This window comes from Carcharodon carcharias, chromosome 7, assembly GCF_017639515.1.
Source record: "Carcharodon carcharias isolate sCarCar2 chromosome 7, sCarCar2.pri, whole genome shotgun sequence".
Lineage (NCBI taxonomy): Eukaryota > Metazoa > Chordata > Chondrichthyes > Lamniformes > Lamnidae > Carcharodon > Carcharodon carcharias.
In genome coordinates, this window is record NC_054473.1 from 12,221,796 (window position 1) to 12,238,621 (window position 16,826).

The 16,826-nt window shown below is 49.0% G+C and overlaps 1 protein-coding gene across 2 annotated transcripts in view; it reads left to right on the forward strand.

Annotated features, from left to right (window-relative positions):
• Positions 1 to 9,172: 9,172 nt before the first annotated feature.
• The window catches only part of hmces (5-hydroxymethylcytosine binding, ES cell specific), a 32,133-nt gene continuing 24,479 nt past the window's right edge, over positions 9,173 to 16,826 (forward strand). For both annotated transcript variants that reach the window (XM_041191935.1, XM_041191936.1), the window contains exons 1-3: positions 9,173 to 9,261; positions 13,068 to 13,300; positions 15,689 to 15,832. In XM_041191935.1, the coding sequence (XP_041047869.1) occupies positions 13,112 to 13,300; positions 15,689 to 15,832 (333 nt within the window). In that variant the 5' untranslated portion in view covers positions 9,173 to 9,261; positions 13,068 to 13,111. The remainder of the gene's footprint in view (positions 9,262 to 13,067; positions 13,301 to 15,688; positions 15,833 to 16,826) is intronic.

Genomic DNA, 16,826 nt, shown 5'->3' on the forward strand with positions numbered 1-16,826 from the left:
GTAGAGATTTGGGCGGAGTTAAGATGAGCTACAGGAAGTTCAGTGTTCCTGCACTCTATGAGTCACCGGACATCCACCATCCGCAGCCAATCATGCAGCCAGCCACCAATCCTTGCAAGTAAACCCAGAGAACAGGGTTGAACATTTAAGTATCTGTAAAGCGTTTTGGAATATCCTGAGGTCACAATAGGCGCAATAAACACAAGGACTGTGAAATCCAGCTTAGGCTGGTGTTTTACAGCAGTACAGAGCACGATCCCAGCAATGAGGCAGGAGCTTTCAATCATCCTGGATTTTCTCAACGATGCCGGATGCAACTGCTGGCCTTGAGCTGCAGAAAAATAAGGAGAAATTACTTTAAAATACACTTTCGTTCTTATGATTCATCAGGAATGCTTTCCAAAATGATTACATGAAACAGTGATGCAATGACGTGCAGAGCTTTCTCCGCCCTCACAACACGCCCTGCAAACAAGCAGCCAAGTTAACCCTTTAGACCATAAGACCATAAGACATAGGAGCAGAAATTAGGCCAATCGGCCCATCGAGTCTGCTCCGCCATTCAATCACTGCTGATAAGTTTCTCAACCCCATTCTCCCACCTTCTCCCCGTAACCTTAGTGCTAACAATTGATTTTATTTTCATTCACCACACAGCTTTTGTTTTGCTATGGTGCATATACTATTAAATTTTAAGTGTCTAAATTTACAGATATGTTTGGACAAATTAACCCCTTGGGCTCCTAACCAGAGCCACAGTGGATTTTTAAGTTTTTTTTTAAAACTGCTGGCAATGGCTTTTCCAGGGCCACATGAGGATTGACCCCCCCCCCCGCCACAGCCAGAGATAGAAGCTTTTTTTACAAATTCAAAAGCTTTGCCTCTCAGAGACTTGTTCTTAACCGTTCAGGCCGTTTGCTGTCTTTCGAGACAAAGGGCAGAATTTTCCATTCGTCGGGTGAGCCTGGCAGGAGCGGGTGGGAGTGGTCGCGGAACCGACTGCTGCCCACGATCGGCTCCACACCGCGATTTCACGAGGGCAGGCCAGTTAGGGCCTGCTTAGCATGGATCGTGAGCGATAGCGCTGAGCGTGCGGGCGGTGGGGGGGTTAGGATGGAGAGTCGGGTCCAGCGCTCTATCACGAGTGCACGCAAAAGAGCGCTTCAATCTCCCCGAGGCGCGGAGCTGCCTCAGGGGGATTGAAACGATCGCTTAAAAATAAATAAATAAATACCGTAAAAAAATCAACGAAACACAGTCCCCTCATGTGACTGTGTCACGTGAGATGGGACACGTTTTTACTTTTCAAGTGCGGTTTTTATTTCATCTGTAACAGCTTCGGGAAACCTCATCACGCTCGTGGATGAGGTTTCCTAAAAAAAGAAAGGTAAAGGCCGCTTGGCCTTTTCTCCTGCCCCGCCAATCGTCAGGTTGGACGGGCAGCGTGAATTTGAAATGAATTAGTTCGTTAATGGCCTCAATTGGCCTTTCAATTGTCAGCGGGTGCACAGCCAACTCCAGTGAGTGCCCTCCAAGCGAAATAGCGCGCGACAGCGCAATGGTGTCAGGACGCACGCCTGACATCATCGCGCGTCATATTACTCTCCGGCGTGTCGGGCGCGGACCCGCACGCTGAATGGGAAATTCTGCCCAAAGTGCTTGAGAACGAGAGGTGTGGAAGTTGAGTGACTGCAGGTGCTTATTTCTCTGATGTGAAATCACCTTTGAAAACTACCAAACTTGGGCCAAGTTGTTTCTGACCATAGAACCATAGAGCCATAGAAAGGTTACAGCACAGAAAGAGGCCATTCGGCCCACCTTGTCCAAGCCAGCCCGAGGACACCCAGGTGCCCTTTCTAATGCCACCTTCCTGCACCCGGCCCATAGCCCTACAGCTTACAGCACTTTAGGTGCAGATCCAGGTACTTTTTCAAAGAGTTTAGAGTTTCTGCCTCTACCACCAACTTGGGCAGCGAATTCCAGACACCCACTACCCTCTGTGTAAAAAAAGTTCTTCCTCATGTCCCCCCTACACCTTCTGCCACTTATCTTGAATCTATGTCCCCTGGTTCTAGAATTCTCTGTCAAGGGAAACAATTTTATCCTGTCCACACTATCTATTCCCCTCATAATTTTTGTACACCTCAATCAAGTCACCTCTCAGCCTTCGTTGTTCTAAGGAGAATAACCCCAACTTATCTAATCTCTCCTCGTAGCTACTGACATCGGAATTGATAAAATAAATTGACGTGAGTGGCTATTTCAACCATTCAAGGGGAAATTTACCTGAGGTTTAAGGGGATAAATAAATTTTTATTTAAAAAAGAAAACTCTAACGGAGAAACAGGCTCGGTGGTTCCTGGGCATCAAAAAGATAAAGGACAGAGTTTTCCGGTTCCACCAGCAGTGGCGATCGTGGCGGGCAGGAGCGGAAAATTCAGAGCGAGGCCAAAAGTCGAATTTCCGCTGGTGGGAAAGTGGAATTTACCCCTCAGTCCTTTCACAGCAGCCGCTAACGGCAGGTCCACATACCCACTGATCCATGTGGGGAGCCCCGTTTGCACACATTAACCTATCATGAACGCTCATAAAAAATGCATCTCGCCAGTGTCACGTTCTCCCTCCTAATTACCTGCCACTCCAGTGGGAAATGATAGACCGGTCTAATTAATGACTGGATATGAGTGGCGTGTACCTGCCCACCTTCACTTCCCCTGTGACCTCGAGGTGCGTACAACATTGCAAACCCACCTGCAACAGCGCTCTTGCCATCTCTCACTGGCACTCAGGCCCTTCTCAGGCTAGAGTGCTAGAGTGGCAGGGCGCCAGCAGGCAGGGCTGTTCACACTGGGTGTTGTGGGGCACAGCTAAGGCTGCTCACACTGGGTGCTGTGGGGCACAGGCAGGGCTGTTCACACTGGGTGCTGTGGGGCACAAGTAGGACTGTCCACACTGGGTGCTGTGGACACAGGCAGGATTGAATTTGACCAGCATGGAGATGGGGCTGGGGAATAGCCAGAGACATGAGGGTGAAGAGAACAGGGGAGAAAGGGGGGATGGCAGGCAGAGGGATGACTGTGGATTGAGGGAGCTGGAAACCAACATGCAAGGGGTGCACACAGACTCGGGAGCGGGGTGGTGGGTCTTGGCATGGCATGAGAGGGAGGAAATGCACACAGACTCAAGACTGCTGGAAGGGGAGTTAATGTTGCACAAGAAAGAAGAGGTACACAGAGGCTCATGACTGTGGGAAGGAGAGTTCTGAAGGAAGCAGGCAGATGAGTGTCAGTCAGTCATAGCCCTGGGACTGAGGCCAAATGGCTGTGGTGACATATTAAAGTCTTTGTTTACCATATTGTCGGGATGAAATTTCTTTGTTATTCATTCATTGGGTGCGGGTGTTTCTGGCTGCATTTATTGCCCTTGAGAAGGTGGTGGTGAGCTGCCTCCTTGAACCGCTGCTGTCCATGTGGTGTAGGTACACCCACAGTGCTGTTAGGGAGGGAGTTCCAGGATTTTGCCCCAGTGACAGTGAAGGAACAGTGATATATTTCCAAGTCAGGATGGTGAGTGGTTTGGAGGGGAACTTCCAGGTGGTGATATTCCCATGTGCCCTTGTCCTTCGAGATGATAGCAGTAGTGCATTTAGAAGGTGCTATCTAAGGACCCTTGGTGAGTTCAGATAGTGCATCTTGTAGATGGTACACACTGCTGCCACTGTGATGGAGGGAGTGAATATTTGCGAATGGGGTGCTAATCTAGTGGGCTGCTTTGTCCTGGATGGCGTTGAGCTTCTTGAGTGCTGCTGGAGCTGCACTCATCCAGGTAAGTGGAAAGTATTCCATCACACTCCTGACTTGTGCCTTGTAGATGATGGACAGGCTTTGGGGAGTCATGAGGTGAGTTACTTGCCGCAGGATTCCTAGCCTCTGACCTGCTCTTGTAGCCACAGTATTTATATGGGTAGCCCAGTTCAGTTTCTGGTCAATGGTAACCTCCAGGATGTTGATAGCTGGGGATTCAGTGATGGTAATGCCTTTGAATGTCAAGGAGCAATGGTTAGATTCTCTCTTGTTGGAGATGGTCATTGCCAGGCACTTGTGTGGTGAATGTACTTGCCACTGTCAGCCCAAGTCTGGATATTGTCCAGGTCTTGCTGCATTTGGACATGGACTGCTTCAGTATCTGAGGAGTCACGAATGGTGCTGAACATTGTGCAATCATCAGCGAACATCCCCACTTCTGACCTTATGATGAAACAGCTGAAGATGATTGGGCCTAAGGCACTACCCTGAGGAACTCCTACAGCAATGTCCTGGAACTGAGCTGATTGACCTCCAGCAACCACAACAATCTTCCTTTGTGCTGGGTATGACTCCAACCAGCAGAGGGTTTTCCCCCTGAATCCCATTGACGCCAGCTGAGAAACAATAACGCAGCAGCACCCTCTCTGGAGAGGACTGGAGAGCTCCACCTGAATGGTCCAAACATCTAAATCACATCTTCAGAATGCCAATTGTTTGCTCTAATCTGGATCCCGTGCATGAATATACTGCATTGTATCTTTCCTCTGATGCACTTTGTGACAACAAATGGGTATCATTAGCCACGTCTTCAGTGGTTACCTCTCATCACCTAGCAGCCAACGCTGTAAGAGCCTAGGGCTTTCAAAGGCACCGGGGAAGAACTCAAGATGCATGTGAGAACTTGCAGATTACCTGGCGCAAATATGTGTTATCTGCCTCTGGCTGTCGCAAATCAGCTGTACATTGAGTGAGTGGAGGCTTTTTCTGCCAATGAGGATCAGTGACTGCTGCCAGAGAGCTTTTAAAGCCAGATGTGTGAAATCGATGGTACCCTGCACTCTTGGGAAGCTGGAGATTGCTGCAAATCCCACAGCTCCAGCACCCTGGTTTGCTTCATCCATGGTGAACTGGATGTAAGGGTGTGCCTTACTGTAAAGGGCATTGTTGGCTTCCCTTTAATATTGTGTGGACAACTGAGGGATGCTGCATAGGTCCCCAGTGGATCCCTGGAATGAGCCACTTGCAAAATAATTGAGCGCGGCACACACCTTTAGAGCCTCTGGCAATGGATGGTCTCTCAATCCATACAGAATCAGACCCTCACAAGGAATCTGGCAGATATGAGCCAACACATACCCGACAAGCGAAGGCATTGGCAGCACTGCCTTATGCTCATCTCCAAGTTTGAGAGGCGTCTCCTATAGACCCTTGGAAGTGCAATTCCATATAATTGGTCTCCCCCCCCTTAGCATCTGGGCTGTCATGAGGTCACTCTGGCCCAGGTCCCTCAGGCCGAGGCTCTTTCCTGAGCCCTGCCAGGCTGTGATGGACCCTTCTTCTCCTCTTCAGTCTCATCCAAGCCATCAAGAAGGCAGCGTCCCCAGTTTGTCCTCCTTGTTTCTATGGACAGATAGATGAGAGACATGATTGCATCTTGCCCTGCAACGATCACCCTCCATCGCCAATCCAGGCAGCCACAGGGAGACCTGTGGCTGATCTCATTCCATACACCCATCCCCAGGTCCACCCTTGCAACTGAGGCATGTCCTGAAGGATCAAAGGTGGCTGAGCAGTCCACCCCCAAACCCTGACCTCCGACCCACAACCCCCGCCCCGACCCCCCCGACCCCACCTGACCCCTGACATGACAGCGCATTCGCAAAGAGGCTTGGGTCTGGGTTAGTGGTGCCATGTGCTGTTACCCTCAGTTAAGGCACTGTTGGGCTGCCTCTTTTTGACTAGACTACAGTCCAGTACTAACTTAATGACTGAAAGCATTGTTCCCTGTAAGTCATGAACATTCCAACTACAATGTGTACGGTTTTTTGGAGCGTGTTGCATATGTCCTGCAGCTGTTTGATAGTTTGGGATGTAGTGACTGAGGGGAGTGGGATGTAGTGACTGAGGGGAATGGGATGTAGTGACTGAGGGGAGTGGGATGTAGTGACTGAGAGGAGTGAGGTGTAGTGACTGAGGGGAGTGGGATGTAGTGACTGAGGGGAGTGGGGTGTAGTGACTGAGGGGAGTGGGATGTAGTGACTGAGGGGAGTGGAATGTAGTGACTGAGGGGAGTGGGGTGTAGTGACTGAGGGGAGTGGGATGTAGTGACTGAAGGGAGTGGGGTGGAGTGACTGAGGGGCATGGGATGTAGTGACTGAGGGGAGTGGGATGGAGTGACTGAGGGGAGTGGGATGTAGTGAGTGAGGGGATTGGGATGTAGAAACTGAGGGGAGTGGGATGTAGTGACTGAGGGGAGTGGGGTGTAGTGACTGAGGGGAGTGGGATATAGTGACTGAGGGGATTGGGATGTAGTGACTGAGGGGAATGGGATGTAGTGAGTGAGGGGATTGGGATGTAGAAACTGAGGGGAATGGGATGTAGTGACTGAGGGGAATGGGATGTAGTGATGGAGGGGAATGGGATGTAGTGACTGAGGGGAATGGGATGTAGTGACTGAGGGGAGTGGGATGTAGTGACTGAGGGGAATGGGATGTAGTGACTGAGGGGAGTGGGATGTAGTGTCTGAGGGGAGTGGGATGTAGTGACTGAGGGGAATGGGATGTAGTGACGGAGGTGAGTGGGATGTAGTGACTGAGGGGAATGGGATGTAGTGACGGAGGTGAGTGGGATGTAGTGACTGAGGGGATTGGGGTGTACTGACTGAGGGGAATGGGATGTAGTGACTGATGGGATTGGGGTGTAGTGACTGTGGGGAATGGGGTGTTTGATCCTTCATCCCTTTTCACATTCTCTGCATGGATAAATGGTCAATCCAACCAACTCAAATGTTTGTTCCCATCCCTAATGGACCTTCACAAGAATGCACACCATGAGTTAAGATGCCCAAATCCTTCAATTTTCATTTGACTCATGTTAATATCTCACAGCTGAGCCTTGATCTCCATGTCTTCAACTGATAATTATTAGGGTGCCCCTTCAATCAGCCCAAAGGTGCAGTAGTCGACTCGTCTCACAAGGGCCTCAGATGCTCCCCTGGTGATTTTTTTCCAAAGTTATTTATTAACTGCATCACCCCATTGGGCTGTTGACATGATGGTGCTAAACTTCCATTTTGAGACCAGCTTCCAAGCTCTCCCTGTTACTATCCAAATCCCTCCTATCTCTCCGGTCACTCCCCTGCATCCCCCTTTAACCCTGGAGCCAATTGCCACTGTTGTCGACATCCATGTTTTGCCCAAACCGTTTACTGTCAATGTCCCAATGCCCCATATAGACCTCACCTCTCCCCATCTTGAGGCCATATGCACTGTGATGTAGACGGTCCCCTCTCCATGAAGCCTTCGAGTACCCCCCCACCCTCCGACTTACCAATTCCCCAGTTACAGGGTGCAGATGCCCCCCTCCGCCATCACTTACACTCTGGAGCCGAGTGACGAACCACCCACCCCAGGACCTCAACTATGAAGGACTGACCATGCCCCATACATCATGCTGTGCACAGCCAACAGTGCCCAGGCAGGACTCCCCCCTGCATGGACCAGGACCAGGGCATGTGTGCCATGCTCAGCCCTGTACCATGGCCTGCACAGCCCCAGGGCTCCCTTTGATTTCTAACCCCGACAACATGGCCCCAGTCCCAGGGCTGACAGACACTTCTCCCCGCTCTTCATCCAACTCCACGAGTCGCGAGTCTGTGTGCACTCCTTCCGTCCCGGGTTCCTCACGTCCACTTCCGATCATGTCTCTGCCTCCCAGCCCCTCCCCTGCCTTGTCCGGCTAACATCCACCCCCCCACCCCCGACCTTCCAGTCGTGCCTCTGCCTACTGCCTCTGCTCCACCCCACTTCCCTTTGATACTGAGCAACCTTCGTGTCGAGTCAGGGCCAGCCCTGAGTTATGGCGGCAGCAAGGCCGAAGGTGGGTGAACGCTGCGTGTAAAAACCTCGGAGTGGTGAGTGAAGCTCCCCAGTTACAACCACTTATACCTGGGTCATGAATCAGGCCGGTCTAATTACCCGCGGGCAGGCCACTTAATCTGGAGGGAGAATGTGATTCCGACGAGTTGTGTGTTTGATGAGCAGTCACAGTACTCCAGGTTATCACATAGCAATTTTTTAAAGTGCATAAAAATGTTGAATAGAAATACATAAAGGAAGGGGCAATTGACAAGGAAATGAAATCACTGAAACTGCAGATTAACCCTTTTGAGTACTTGCATGTTAGCTAACTGCCAAAACTGATTTCTTTCTGGTGATTAGACAAGGTGGCTGAAAGATGACCAAAGGTGTGAGCTTCAAGAAGGTTTGTAGAGGCACAGAGAGATGTGGTGAGGGTCGGGTGAATGAACAGACAAGCGAATTTGATAAACTGACTTCCATTTATTCTTCCTGATGGTGGGATCATACTGTGCACAAATAGGATTGCCAACTGTGATTAAATGTACTCCTGGAGGTTTCGTCGCATGACTTGCCCCCATGCTGCAGCCATTAGTCGGTCAACACATCCATCCTCGGGACACACTGCCTTCCAACGTCAACTGTGAAGCAAAAAGACTCATCAGCCAATTGGGACGATGATTGACTGTCGGCCAAACAGCCTCCCCGCCCCCCCCACCCCTCCACCTCCGTTTCCAATATTTTTATATCTGGTAAAAAGAAACGTTCAAAGAAACTGACGCCCCCCCCCAAAAAATTAATGTCCCAATTATTTTTCTCCAGGGCTCTATCTTCTGCTCCTGGAGACTCCAGGCCAATCCTGGAGGGCTGGCCAACCCTGTGCACAGATTGGCTGCTCGGCTTGCCCACATGACCATGGGGACTGCCCTTCAAAACTAAAAGTGGCTAAAAGTGCTTTGGGACATCTTGAGGGTCTTGGGGTGGGGGGGGGGGGAGCTCCACTTAAAGTCAAATTCTGTCCTTCATGGCTAATAAATAAATGAGGAGAAAGGTGGGGGGGGGGGGAGGAGACGTGAAGCATAAAAGCATTGATAAATAAACACAAGAGGGAAATCAGAGAAGAGGGACGCCCCAGGGCAAGGGGTTTGCCATGAAGAAGCCAAAGGGACATGGTACCAGAGAGAAAGAGCCAACTGACCTCACCAACATGGCGACCGGGCGGGGCCGGCGGGGGCACGGGGAGGGGAGAGAGGCGGGGCGATGACGGCACGCGCCCGCGGCGGAGGCGATGAAACGTCTGCGCGTCAGAGGTCGGTGTCACGTGGGGCCGGCGTCCTCCAGCCGAGCGGCGACAATGTAACAACAGGCGCTCAGCTCAGGTGTGTGTCCCTAGGCTGGGGAAATGTAACGAGTTGCGGGGGGGGTGGGGAATGTGTCCATTGGCGGCTGAAGGCGGGAAATGGGAACACTTGGGAATGACGTGTGTGTGTGTGTGTGTGTGGTGGGGTGGGGTGGAAAGAGTGGAAGGAACACACAGAGAGAGAGAGAGATGGTTCTCTTTAGTGAACTTGTTCATGCTCAGATTCTCTCTGTTGCATCCACTGAATTGTGAACCCGGTCAGTACCGCTTTAAATTGCAAGTCTGAGCAAGAATGTTCAACTTTGTTTTAAAGGAGGTATGGAGCAATGTTTCCTATTGGGGAATGGGAATGGGAGTGAGGGAGGAGTGGGGAAGGGTGGGGGGGGGGGGGTAGTAAGAAGTAGTAAGGCCCTAGGAGAAGAGATGTGCAAGAAACCAGTGGGTTTCATTCCTCCTCTAAAGATACCCTTGTTGAAACCTGCCCCCTTTGACCAAGCTTTTGACCAGTTAATTTCTCCCATGTGGCTGGTGTCACTTATGCATGTGTTTCGCAGTACTCCTGTGAAGCGCCTTGGGACGTTTTATGTTAAACGTGCTGTATCAGTAAGTTGCTATTGCTGTTCATTTGTGTGGTGTGCCCTCTTGACAGTGGAGCCAGAGATTGAAGTTAATCATAAATTGTGTGTGGACATGTTTTGCGGGGGAGTAGTTGATATCCAAACAGATCATTTTCTTAACGCTGGCCAAAAGTTTTCTGAAATTTAAAAAAAATAACCCCCAGCATTTCCAGGAAATGCTGGAAAAACTCAGCAGGTCTGGCGGCATCGACAGAGTTAACGTTTTGAGCCTGTATGACCCTTCTTCAGAGCGCTCAGACCGACCAGAAACATTAACTTTCTGTTTTTATTTCAGATTTCCAGCATCCGCAGTATTTTGCTTTCGTGTTATATTGAAAAAAAAAAGCTTCTGAGCTGTTTTGGTCCAATATGGAGACGCTGGTTTTTATTTTTCTCTCTCTCGCGCAATTTGGTTATGAAGGGTGGGTAAAGAAAGTGAAGCCCGGTGTAAATCTGTGATTCGTGTTTGCTCACTGACTGACTTTTAGGATGTTCGGTGGTGCCCGGCGTAAATTTAAGCTGTTGGAACGTTTTATTTTAGAAAAATCACACAAAGTGGGTGCTGAGTAGTCTGTGTTTTTTTTTGAGAAAGTGCATGCTAATCTGCGATAGTGTTTTTCAGAAACATTTGTAAATTGCTAGTTTCATTCTGACTGCTGCCTTTCTATTTGTTTCTCAGTTTCCTCTCCTCTGTAGGTGGTGGTTCTTGCCGCAGGCTCCTATGCTCAAAATAGTTGTTTTTCATTCATTTGCTATTCTAATGTACGCTGTCATTGCCAAACTTTATTCTGTTCTCACCCAATGTGCATACACAGATTGCCTATCAGGGCTCATTTGTGGGGATCAGGAGTGAGGAGATGCTGATGGAGACTCCCCCCCGCCCCCCCCCACCTCCCTTCTCTCCAGAAGGGCACTGAGGTCAGCTACCATGCCTCTGTCTTGCCACCAGGGCTGAGACCAGCTGTCGCTGCGGTGGGTAGACCGGATATCGAAGCTACAACTCCCCTCATCTGTGTAGCTTTCTGCCAGACTGCAGGTGCATTTTTCAAAGGGCTAAAATCTGCAGACTTCATGTCAAAAATACCCCCCTCGCATCCTGTAGCCGAAGACGTAGAAGTTGACAACGTGGAAGGAGGCAATCGGGCCTTTGTGTCTGCAGCTGACAAGTACCCCTCCAGCCCGTGCCCGCGTTCCAGCTCTCCGCTCACAGTTGCTGTCGGTCACTTCGAGAGCCCGTCTGACTTTTTTTAAATGTTAATGAGCATTCCTGCCTCTACCACCCTTTCAGGCGCTGAGCTCCAGATCCCCAACACCTTCTCGGTGAAAGAATTCCCCTTCGAATCCCCTCTGGACCTCCCACCTCTCAACCCTGAACCTATGTCCCCTGTTTATGGAGTGGGAGGGGGAAGATCCAGTTGTTGTAGCCCATGTAGGGACCAGTGACACAGGTAGAACTTGGAATGATGTCCTGCAAGTGAGTTTGAAGAGTTGGTGGGGGAGGGGGGGATCTAAACCAATATGCAGAAGATCAAAGGTAATCATCCCTAAATTGGTACCTAAGTCCACATGCTAATTGGCATAGGGTCAAACAGATTAGAGACTTGGCTCAAAGAGTGGCTTGGGAAGAAGGAGCTTTGATTCATGGGGCACAGGAACCAGCGCTCCAGGAAAAAGAGAGTCGCTCCATTGGGATGGGACCAGTGTCCTCGTGATTTGTATAACTGGGACTTTGGAATAGGACCTTAAACTTTTATTCATTCACAGGATGTGGGTGTCGTTGGCTAGGCCGACGTTTACTGCCCATCCCTAATTGCCCTTTCTCATTGGGCATTTAACCGTCAAATGTAGGTGGCAGATTTCCCAGATGGGCTTTTATGATAATAAAAGTCGTCGTTAGACTTTTAATTCCAGATTTTAATTGAATTCAAATTCTGCTCTCTGCCACGGTGGGGTTCGAACCCAAGTCCCCAGAGCATTACCCTGGGTCTTTGAATTGCCAGTCCAGTGACAATATCACTACACCACCGGCTCCCCTATCGGTGAGGAGAATTCAGGTGAAGGTGGATTTAGGAACCCAAAGAGAAAAGTCGAGACAGTAGAACAGTGTAGCGACACGGATAAAAACAAACAGAGCGGGACAAGAAGAGACAGGCAGTTTAACGGTAATTGTGCATCAGTGAGTGAGGCCTATGCAGGGATAGCGATTTTTTAAAAAAAATGAAATTAAAGGTTTTTTCTATTTGAATGTGCGGAGCACCCACAATAAGGTAGATGAGCTAGTGGCACAAATGATGCCTTAGATCTAATTGCCATCACAGAGACGTGGTTACAATGTGCTCAAGGTTGGGAAATAAATATTCCAGGGTGCGCAGTATTTTAAAAAAAGACAGATAAAATGGAAAAGGAGGAGGGGTAGCCCTGATAATGAAGGACGACATAAGGACGTGAGGGAGGGAGGACCTTGGCTCAGAAGATCATGGATTAGAATCAGTATGGGTGGAGATGAGGAATAGCAAGAGTCAGAAAATGCTGGTGGGAGCACTTTATAGGCCCCCTCACAATGATTATATTGTAGGACAGAACAGTAAGTGGAAGTTGTTGCTCATTTGCACTTTAAGGATGCGTGTAATTCAGTTTTTATAATGGGGGTGTGGGGGTGCAGAGATGGATGGAAAGTACGATAACCTTCAATCCATGTTGCCCAAACCTGCCGTTTTCCAGCAAATTGAACATCATTTTCCTGGTGGGAAAAAGTTGGGAAACTTTTGCACTGGTTTCGAAATCACTTTCCTTGCTGATTTTCGCTGAATTATAGTTTAGAGCTTTAATCTTTGTTTCCCTCCAAGTTTGCGATCCGATGTGATTTCATCCTGGATGCTTTGAAATAGGGACAGGGAGCGTCGTCGTCTCCTCCCCCGACCCCACCTCTTCTCAGGGGCTCGACACTGCCGGATTCCCTCACCTCCCTCCGTCGCTGCTTACTAGACCTGAAGCCCGTTTCTTCCAACTTTTCATGGCACGCCCTGAATTAAGATGATGAAGAGTTTTATGTGGATGTTGATCATCAACCTTTAGATGCACTCAAAGGGCCCAAGATAACATTATAAAGCAGTCTGAATTTTGCGATTAGAATGCACTCTTCACTCATGCTGTGGCATAATAGTAACCTGAACGTGATTAATTTGAACTTGTCCAATCTCTTTTACAGGCTTAAAGTCTAAGGGTTTGTACCAAGTGCTACTCGTGGCCGACATGTGTGGGCGCACTGCGTGCTCGCTGGCTGCCGATCAGATCAGACGTGCCTGTGCCTATCGCGATGGGCAAGGGAGGAGAAGGGACCCTGAATGGAGAGACGGGGACCGAGACAAGTACAAGCCCTCGTTCAACAGATGCCCGCATTCTAACAGCCCGGTGCTGGTGTCCAGAAAACACTTTCACAAAGTAATTCCTGTCCCGGTTTATCTAATGTGTTTCTTAGCGCTCGGGGAATGGAAAGACTTTTACAATTTATTTGATTTTATTTGTGCCGATGACAGTAAATTGAGTCATTGCACCCCCCCCCCCCCACCCCTTGCATTCAATCCAAAGTGAAAAGAACTTCCGGGCAGTGGGGAGAGGAAATCAGACGTGTTACTTTCTGCCACGTTTCTTTTCCTTGCTGGGGTACAGTTCCTCAGGTACTGACTAGTGCGTAGTTCCAAGTGCACTGGCAGGGGTGCATTCCCAGGCTCACCTGACTGGGAATTAAACACAACTACAAAAGCAAAACATTGCAGGCACTGGAAGTCTGAAATAAAAACAGAAAATGCTTGGCATATTCAGCAGGCCGGGCTGAATAACTCCGCGCTTAACCTTTCAGGGTGATCAGGACCTTCCGTCAGGTTCGGTGAGCTTATTTTTTTTCTCGTTCTGGCAAGGCCCCAACTTTGGCCCGTTCCCGTGAGAAGGTGATGGCTCCTTATTGATGGTGCTCCCACACAGTATTAGGGAGTTGCAGGATATTGGCCCAACAATATGGTGCATGTCAGGATGGCGTGTGACAAGGAGGGGAGCTCTGAGGCGGTAGGGTTCCAATGTCATTGTTCTACTTGCCGCTCTTGGTGTTAGAGGCTGCGGGGTGAAGGGAGATGCTGTTGAAGTGAACTCGGTGCGCTGTCGCAACGTGCCCTGTAAGATGGGACATTGGGTGGGGTGGCAGGGACACCAAAATAAACTGCTACCTCCTAGGTGCTGACAAGTGTCAGGAAGATATAATTCTCATAATGTTCTTGATTGGTAAGGGGATCAAAGGTTACAGGGAGAAGGCGGGAGAATGGGGTTGAGAAACTTATCAGCCATGCTTGAATGGCGGAGCAGACTCGATTGGCCGAATGGCCTAATTTCTGCTCCTATGTCTTATGGTTTTATGGTTATTGGAATTTATTGCAAAATAGAGTAATAGTAGAGTGTGTGTGTGTGACTTAATTGGATTAAAGGCAGCTGGTCTGAAGGCTTTGATGTAAACATGGGGGAAGTTTAGAATGTAAGGTATAAAAGGACATTTGCATTTTTAAATCAGACTAGATTGTTTTCAGAGGAGGAGTAAAATGCGTCACCTGGGCCAGGTGAAGTTTAGAAACAGTGTGTTTATTTTTCCCAAAGATTACTGGTAAAACTTAGTGCTCAGAGAGGTTTTTATTATCAGGAAGACAGAGAAACAATGGGAATTTGCACTCAAAGGGGAAAATCTGAAGGCTGCTGTGTAAGGGTATGCAGCTTTAAGATTCAACAAGTGTGAAAAGCCTGCAGCCTGTATGCACCAACCTGCTGCCCCCAGGGACTGAAGTGGAGAGAACTCACTTTGAATTCGACTCTTCAGGGCATCGCTTACTTTGCCTGGGTCTTTTAAAATCAATGTGTCTTACCGTTGCCTTAATGAAGGTATAACTGGGAATCAGATTAACGAGGGGATTTAAAAGATATTGTAGCGGTAATTTGTAGACATATTTATGTTCTTACAATCTTCTCTTTCTATTAATAAATGTTTAAGTTAGTTGTATAAAAACCTCCTAGGACTCAGTGGCCTTATTATTCCTGAATTCCAAGCCCACATCTTGAAACATACATAATTGAAAATTAGTTGTAACAGTTGTTTCAAGTTTACGTCTGGGATCTGAGCAGCTCAGCATTTACCATCTGCTGTGTCATAACACGAGCTTCTCGTGTGTTCTTATACCTGCGCCCATCCAGCCGAGTGTTGAGTGCTCCTTCACACACTTGACCTGAGCTGGGCGGATGGTGCAAAGGCCCGGAGGGCTCTCGGCATGAGCTGCAGAGGTTCCAGTGCCTGGCGTTGACAGGGCTGCGTCTGTACACCTTCAGCGCAGTGGTCCCACCCCCCCACCCCCCCCTCCTCACTCCACCCAGAGACGTTAATGTTTGGGTCTTGCTGCAGGTGAAGTCCTTATAGTAGGTCAAGAGGAGGCGACTGTGTGCTTTCCCACTCAATTTACCGGGTTCGTTCTCATGATTTTCTATGGTGGGATTTGGACACCGCGATCTGAGTTTGCTAGTTCAGTACCCTTAACGTGAGATGCTGCAGTTGTACAGGTCCCAGCTGCACTGTAACACGTACCTTCATTGTGTGTTTGGATAGTGGGTGTTAGCACCTCTTTTTTTTTTTTCAGCTGCTGCAGGGCCAAATCCGAACTTGTTGTCATCCAGAATCAGCTCGTGTGCTCTTTCCATCAGGAACCCCAACCCGGGGCAGGGACTGAGCCCGCACTGAAGATGGGGGCAGGACCCGTTTTATCTGGCCGACTGACTCTTTCTTTCTGTTTGTGTTGACAGGATGCGGAGAGTGCAGAGCCTATCCTGGCGGCCATGCGTTGGGGTCTCATTCCATCCTGGTTTCGGGAGAGTGATCCCAAGAAAATGCAGTACAACACCAGTAACTGTCGCAGTGATGGGATGATGCAGAAGAATTCGTATAAGGTGTGACCTTCAGTAAACACTCACCGATGATCTACCCCCAATAATCTTTTTTTTTGGTATTCTTTCATGGGATGTGAGTGTGCGCTGGCAGGACGAGTATTTGTTGCCCATCCTTAATTGCCCTTGAATTGAATTGCTGTGGGTCTGGAGTCACGTGTAGGCCAGGCCAGATAAGGATGGCAGATTTCCCTCCCTAAAGGACATTGGTCAACCAGTCGGGTTTATACGATCATGGTCATGACCGCATTTGCCATTAATGATAGCTAGCCGTACATTCCAGATTTATTAATTGAATTTAAATTCCGTCAGCTGCTGTGGTGGGATGTGAACCCATGTCTGCAGAGCGTTAACCTGGGCCTTTGCGTTACTAAATTTTTCCAGGTAATTCTGCTTTTGTTTTGGATTTCCAGCAGCCGCAGTTTTTTGTTTTTACCTTTGCGTTGCTGGTCTGGTGACATTATCACCATGCCACCATCTCTCCCTAAGTTCATTATCATTGTGCCAGACAACTAACTGGATTACGTATCACTGAGAAACAGGCCATTCGGGCCAGGCTGCTGCTTATGCTCCAAACATCCCTCGTGTTTATCCAGCTTCCCCTGAAATTCGTATATGTTGTTCACCTCAACTGCTGCTGATGGTTAGTGAGTTCTACATTCTAAATTGGGACTCAATTCCTCGGAGGAGATAAGGTTGCGAGGAGATCGGGTGGGTTCCGGACAGATTAGATAGGGAGAACCCGTTCGCATTGTTTTTTTTTTATTCGTTTAAGGGATGTGGGTGTCGCTGGCTGGGCCAGCATTTATTTATTGCCCACCCCTAGTTGCCCTTGAGAAGGTGGCGGTGAGCTGCTTTCTTAAACCGCTGCGGTACACGTGGCGTAGGTACACCCAGAGTGCTGTTAGGAAGGGAGTTCCAGGATTTTGACCCAGCGGCAGTGAAGGAACTGCGATATATTTCCAAGTCAGGATGGTGAGTGGCTTGGAGGAGAAAC